At 47.5% G+C, this 7,045-nt stretch overlaps 2 protein-coding genes across 2 annotated transcripts; both read left to right on the top strand.

Annotated features, from left to right (window-relative positions):
* Positions 1-281: 281 nt before the first annotated feature.
* Positions 282-1,906, top strand: LOC122614198 (glycerol-3-phosphate dehydrogenase [NAD(+)], cytoplasmic). The gene is made up of 7 exons (XM_043788720.1): positions 282-620; positions 688-894; positions 957-1,145; positions 1,210-1,393; positions 1,459-1,612; positions 1,665-1,757; positions 1,816-1,906. Exons 1-7 carry the CDS (start codon positions 402-404, stop codon positions 1,844-1,846), a joined length of 1,077 nt encoding a protein of 358 aa, XP_043644655.1. The 5' UTR covers positions 282-401; the 3' UTR covers positions 1,847-1,906.
* Positions 1,907-4,466: 2,560 nt separating this feature from the next.
* LOC122613399 (kinesin-like protein Klp59C) lies at positions 4,467-6,621 on the top strand. Its single transcript, XM_043787553.1, has one exon. It carries the CDS (start codon positions 4,603-4,605, stop codon positions 6,481-6,483), a length of 1,881 nt encoding a protein of 626 aa, XP_043643488.1. The 5' UTR covers positions 4,467-4,602; the 3' UTR covers positions 6,484-6,621.
* The last annotated feature ends 424 nt before the right edge of the window (positions 6,622-7,045 follow it).

Here is a 7,045-nt window from a genome sequence, read left to right as displayed (position 1 = left end):
TGTGCCCTTTGCGTGTGCTTTAATTTATTTGGGCATTAATTTTTAAGGTTCACAGCCGAATTGATACTGCGAGTCAATTGGAGTTTCCATCTGCGGGGCAAATAAGCTTGATTTCAGTTTAAAAGCTGTATACACTCCAATTAGCATTGCCAATAATTGCGGCGCCACAATTGCTATTTGTGCCACACACACGCCCCTAATCGATGGTGTCACTTACTAAACCGTTTAAATGTGTGTCATGAAACAAAACTCATTCACTAGAATAACTAATTCTGATCAAACTGACAATTCCAAATAAACAGTTAGTGACGAAAGAATTTCGTAGAATTTTAAGTCATTCCAACAAACAGAAGTACACGAAACATTTGCTTGAAATTCATACATCATTTGGCAATCTCGCGATGGACAAGATAATGATTTGCATCATTGGATCCGGGAACTGGGCAACGACTATAGCCCGCAATGTGGGCAGGAACGTGATGAACTCGCAGACACTGGACGAGAAGGTGCCCATGTACGTTTACGAGGAAATCGTTGAGGGTCGCAAGCTCACGGAAATCATCAACACCACCCACATAAACTCCAAGTACATGCCGAACTTTGAACTGCCGCCCAATATTGTGTGTGACTTTGATTGACTAACAATGTCTCTGGATTTTTGTAATATTTCAATTCCACACTTAACAGGTGGCCGTGGATGATATTGTGACCACGGCTAGAGATGCCGACATCATAATATTTGCCATTCCGCCGACTTTCGTGAGCAGCTGCTGCAAGACTCTGCTCGGAAAAGTGAAGCCCACGGCCCATGCAGTGTCCTTGATCAAAGGATTCGAGCGCGGCGACGACGGGCAGTTCGTGCTGATTTCCCAGATTATTATGCGGCAGCTAAAGGTCATAGTAATATTACACTTTTAAAGCTTTTTATATTGTAACCTTCCCTATATCCACAACAGATTCCTTGCTCCGTCCTCGTGGGCTGCAACCTGGCCCATGAGCTGGCCCACGACCACTTTGCCGAGGGCACCGTGGGTTGTCGGGATCAGAAGTACTATAGGGTGCTCCACGACATCTTCAGGTCGCCCACTTTCCGCGTGGTGGTCACCGAGGATGCAGACTGCGTGGAGATCTGTTCCACTCTACGGGTAAGTTGCGCCTTGGGATATTTACATTGGGAGAAGGGAAACTGGTTTCTTGTTGAAATTACAGAACATCATTGCCTTTGCGGCTGGCTGTTCGGATGGCATGGAGCTGAACGAGAACACCAAGGGGGGAATCATCAGGAGAGGATTTCTGGAGATGCTCCAGTTCGTGGACGTTTTCTATCCCGGCTGCCGCATGGGAACCTTCTTTGAGTCCTGCGGCATATCCGATTTGGTTACTAGTTGTTATGGTATACCCATAAATCTACTTAAATCTTTCTAGTAAAGTATAGTATAGCATATATATCTTGCACAGCAAATCGCAATCGCAAGCTGGCCGAAGCCTTTGTGAAGACGGGCAAGCCGTTGAGCGAACTGGAGCACATCCTCATACCAGGACACGAGCCACTGGGTCCGGTGACAGCGGAGCTGGTGCATCATATGCTCAAGAAGAAGGGCTTGGAGGACAAGTGAGGATGCTGTAGATGCGTTATTATCCTTTATTATATGATCCTTCCACAGATTCCCCCTCTTTACCACCGTGTACAGGATCTGCACTGGCGACTATCCACTGCAGCGGCTGGTCGAAACCCTGATTAAGGCGCGCGAGGATATGTAAGGATCTGCAGGAAATATCTCACTTACTTGGTAGTAATTGTAACTCTTCCTGCAGCTTTCACCCGCTCCATACGTTCCAATTGTAGAGCCGGACTCGTCGTTTGAGGTGTAATAAGTTTTAAATAAATCCATATACAGCATTGAAACTCGCATTCTTACTTACTTCTTGCTTAGACAGCCGAATGGAGCACATAAGACCGGGTTTTGTCTGGGATATGCACTACGCATATAAACGATTTGTTCGAACAAAGGCCCTCGGCGTTTGTATTGTGCGTCTTTTCTTGCTGCAGTTCAAGTGCTCCTTGGCGAAGAGAGTGCACTCCATTGAATGCACCAACGCTCCCAGCTCCCAGCTGCAGCACAACGAAAAACAACGGAAATCACTTCAGTCGGGGATCCGGATCCGGATGAATGGAAAAGAAAGCCGCCCGCTTTTCCATCTCATTGTTTTCCATGGCTCAACTATAAATTTATGTGTGTTCCTCCGTGTCCGGTAGTGAATTGTTTTTTCTCCTTTTTTTTCCCCCTTTCACCATTGTTTTGCGGCTGAAGTGCTTTCCAATCGGAATTGAGGAAATGGGAGCAACCACTGGAGGACTAGTCGAGATCTCGAGATCTAGAGTTCACTGAACCGAATGTCAAACAGAGCACGCGTGTCAGCCCAGCACATTCGGTCAGTAAGCCAGTATAACCAGCATCGATAAGATCTATATTTCTACAAAAAAAAAGTATTAAAAAAAAATGGATACCTTTTCGTTAACCAACGTCCGGAAATGTGTTGGAAAGCAGGCATCTTTCATCTACCTGCTAGCTGCGGCTTCACTTATTCTACTTTTGCCATGGATGCTTTACAGACAACCAGAGGCAGCAGCACCAGAGCAATGCCACGAAGAACCAAGATTATCGCAATTGGGAAAGCTGATTTATGACTTTTTCTTGAAGGACGACACACCCAAAATGGAGCCAAAGGCCAACTTGAGGAAATCAATCTGGGATTTGCTCAAGAAATTATACAACGGTTACTGAAAACGATCCCGAACTATGTGACCAGTGGGCCAACCATTTAATCTGTTCGTGGTCCATTGCAGTTTAGTTCCAAGTCAATTTTGAAATGGTTATTTAATAAATGATTTATGCAATTCATTTAGTTTTCGGCTTTGCGATTTGTCGTGCTAGTTTTTTCAGGCATAATTAAATCAAAGCAGCAAAGGCGGTAATCAGCAGCGGGGTGCGGGGTGTGATTGCAGCCGGATTTTGTAAACGGATTAGTTTAAATGTCGAAATTGACCAATTCGATTACATTAGCGGACAACATTTAATCCGCGCCGAATGACAATTATTGTTTATGATTGCATTGTGTTATATATGGTACATGTATGTATGTTCTTTATGCATAGCTCATGTGAAACAATATGTAAATTATTTATTAATATTTCAAATGATTGAAGCTGATCGAGGAAGCCGGGTTAGAGAGAAAGGCGCAAAAGGGAAAATGCGCACAATGCCATATATCAAAAGATTATATCCATGAAATCATTTTCTTCATTATGCATGCATTTATTATTACGTTTCAGAAGGTCGCACAAAAAAAAAAGCTGTATGCAAGCCACATTACGCACATCCAGTCCAATGGCTTTTCAATTTATTTGGAATTAAATTTTTTTTGTGTAAAACACGGCAAATGTTTTCCAATTCAATTGCTTTATTAGTTCATTTCAGATTTGCAGTTTACGCAAGCATACAGCAAATATTCAGCTTACGTGCTGCCTGCGTACAGGTGCAAATGCCAGCTAAAAATGAAAATCAAAATGAAAATGAAATGAAAATGAAAATGGCAATGGAAATGGAAATCCCCGAAACGAAATCAAACTGTCCGGCTCGTTCTGACTACGGTTAAACAAATATGCCTGGGGTCCCGGCCAAACAGGACAAAAAGCTATCGAAATTTGCATATCAGCTGGGCAGCAGGAGTGTCCAGGGTACCACCTGTTCGCCCCTTTCCCGTTGCATTTTCCACTGGGTGGTAAATGGTGGGTGGTGGGCTGAAGTGGGGCTGGTGTGGCGCTGGTGTGGCGCTCGCCTTTGCCGATAATTACACGGTAAATTTGGCAAAATGTGACGTCAAATAGCAAACAAGACGCCACTGAAGACCCAAACAAGTTGCACGTAGCTGTGGTGGCAATGTATCTTTGTATCTGTGCCTTCATACTCCAAAACCCACCCGTACATACACAGATACGACACACACACGCAGATACACCTTTACACAGAGGCAGTGGCGCAAGCACTTCAAAAAATAAATAACAATTTGGTACGTTACACACGTCTCGGCTTATGCAAACGTATCTGCAACTTGTTCCTCGCTCTATCTCTTCTCTCCCACTCTCTCCCTCTCTGTCTCTTTCTATGAAAGAATGCTTCATTCCAGGACCTCCCCCCGCTCGGCAAATAGAATACACACACACATAGAAATACACAGGACATGCAGCACGGCTGACGAGAGAGGCTTCGGAATGGTGTTGTTTGTTGACTCGGTTATTGCTGCTGCCTGTTGTTTGCCCTCAAATTGAACAAATAGCTAAAACAATCGCCGCCAGAATAGATATCACTGGAATGGCTCTGGAACACCCGAAATGGAGCCGCCAACTGAACGTGTTTCCTTCAAAAGGAGTTACCAAATCCATTAAGTATAGAATATCAAAACATTCGTTGCTTTGACTGTCGCTCCCTTTTTCCTAACATTAAATCGGAATTCTGGCTAAATAATATGCCCGCGTCATTGGTGAAAATTTGCAGTTAAACAAATTTGTTGCAGAAATCGAAGGATCACAGATCTGCTGCCATGGATCAGTTGTCGATCAAGCAGAAGGTCTTCATTCGTCGCTCGGACGGCAGAGTCCACTTGGCGGAGATTATCAAACTGGAGGGCGGTAGCATCAACCTGGTGACGGTGGAATGGCCCGAAGGACATACGGTGCGTGGTAAGGAGATGCCGCTGGAGCTGGTGATCCTGTTGAATCCCCAGATCTTCGATCCGCCGCGCTGCAGTGGCAATGCCACATCAGCCAATCAAACTGCCTCAATTCCCCCACGTTCCATGAAGCAACGCTTGGTAGCTGGCAGTTTGTTACCCGGATTGGCCACGGCCACGCCCCGCCAGCTGACGCCCTTGGTTCGGGAGGACGATGTGGTGAGCCAGGCTGTAAGGATGCGAAAGGAGCGGGAACGGAGGCGTGAGGTGCAGGCCAGGACGCGTCAGCAGCGGGAGCAGGTGAAGCGCGAGGATGCGGCAAATCCCAACTGGGAGATAGCCAAAATGATACGAGTGCAGCGTGTGCAACTGGAGAATCAGCCGGCGAAGAGCGGTGCTGCGAGCGATCGAGTCAAGGGGCACCAGACCCAGATTGTGGTTTGTGTGAGGAAGAGGCCTCTGCGGCGCAAGGAGCTGACGGATCGGGAACTGGATGTGGTCAGCGTGCTGTCCAAGGACACGATGGTGGTCCACGAGCCCCGAAAGCATGTGAACCTGGTCAAGTTCCTGGAGAACCATAGCTTCCGTTTCGATTACGTCTTCAGCGAAGACTGCTCAAACGCCACGGTCTACGAGTTCACAGCCCGTCCCTTGATAAAGCACATTTTCGATGGCGGAATGGCCACGTGCTTCGCCTACGGACAAACCGGAAGCGGCAAGACCCATACGATGGGCGGCAAGTTCCCCGGCAGTCAGCAGAGCTCAATGGATGGCATCTATGGGATGGCCGCCAGGGATGTGTTCTCCACTCTGAAGACGGCTCCCTATAGCAGCCTGAAGCTAAGCGTATCCTGCAGCTTCTTCGAGATCTACGGCTCCCGGGTGTACGATCTCCTGATGCCCGGCAAACCGCAACTGCGCGTCCTGGAGGATGGCAACCAGCAGGTGCAAGTGGTGGGCCTAACGCAGAATCCGGTGAAGAACACCGGCGATGTGCTGGAACTACTCGAGATGGGCAATAGTGTTCGCACCTCGGGCCATACCTCAGCCAACTCCAAGTCCTCCCGCTCGCATGCGGTATTCCAAATCGTGCTGAGATCCGAGACGAAAGACCGGCTGCACGGGAAATTCTCGCTTATAGATCTGGCCGGGAATGAAAGGGGAGCGGATAACAGCTCGGCGGATCGGGTGACGCGCCTGGAGGGATCCGAGATCAACAAGTCGCTGCTGGTCCTCAAGGAGTGCATTCGCGCTCTGGGTCGCCAGTCGAGTCACCTGCCCTTCCGTGGCTCCAAGTTGACCCAAGTGCTGCGCGACTCCTTCATTGGGGGCAAGAAGGTTAAGACCTGCATGATAGCCATGATCTCGCCGGGCTTGCACTCGGTGGAGCATACCCTGAATACCCTACGCTATGCGGATCGGGTGAAGGAATTGAGTGTGGAGTCGATGTCTCCCAAACGGAATCAGGATCTCAACCTGGAAAGCACCTCCATGCCAGATATCATCAGCCAGTCATCCAGCCAGCGACCCTTTCCTTCTGCCTCCTGCTCATCGCTGCCAGGTGCGGCAAACCAAGCGCAGAAGGACATTAACGCCACGAATGACTTGAACCGAGATCGGGAACACGAATCTAAGCCCACTTCTCCCACATCCGGACAGCAGCTGATCCAAGGAAAGGGGCGCTCCGCACAGGAAGTGTCCATGATGCTGGCCAAATCCCTGGCGCGATTCCGAGGGCGCAACTTTCCCTGAAACTCATGACTCGAACCCCTTATCGATTTCTACAGCAAGTTGTCAAAATTATTTGTTCTCTAAATAAATGGTATATGATTGGAAAACCCAACTGAAAATTGGGGAAAGTTCTTGGAAAATAAAGATTACTGACCTTCATTTTGTAATATTTGGCTAACTTTGCCTAGGAATCTGAACAGGGTATTTCGTTTGTGTTCTCGTTTGATAGACTTAATGAACACTTTACTCACATTTCAAGCCCTCAAATGTATATTCGCTTCATAAATTAAGTGAAACCTAGCAACGCAGCTCTATTGTAAGCAGACTTCATTTGAATTTGGCCCACAGAAATCGCTGACGATTGAGGACTTGTGTAATTCGGCATCTTAAAGTTGTCACCAGCTCCTTTCCATTGTGGCCCAGTTCATTTGTGTGCCAGCCTGCTTCCCTGGCTTAGGTCCTGGCCCACTTTCGTGTCCTTCAGCCAGCACACGTAGCAGTGGGCTCAGTGAGCGACTACATTTTCCTAGGCTAAACTGAGCCCGAACTAAGTGCAAATATTTTCCGCATAGTTGCGCATTAG

Source organism: Drosophila teissieri, chromosome 2R (assembly GCF_016746235.2).
Source record: "Drosophila teissieri strain GT53w chromosome 2R, Prin_Dtei_1.1, whole genome shotgun sequence".
Taxonomy (NCBI): Eukaryota; Metazoa; Arthropoda; class Insecta; order Diptera; family Drosophilidae; genus Drosophila; species Drosophila teissieri.
This window is presented reverse-complemented; position numbering and strand designations above follow the sequence as displayed.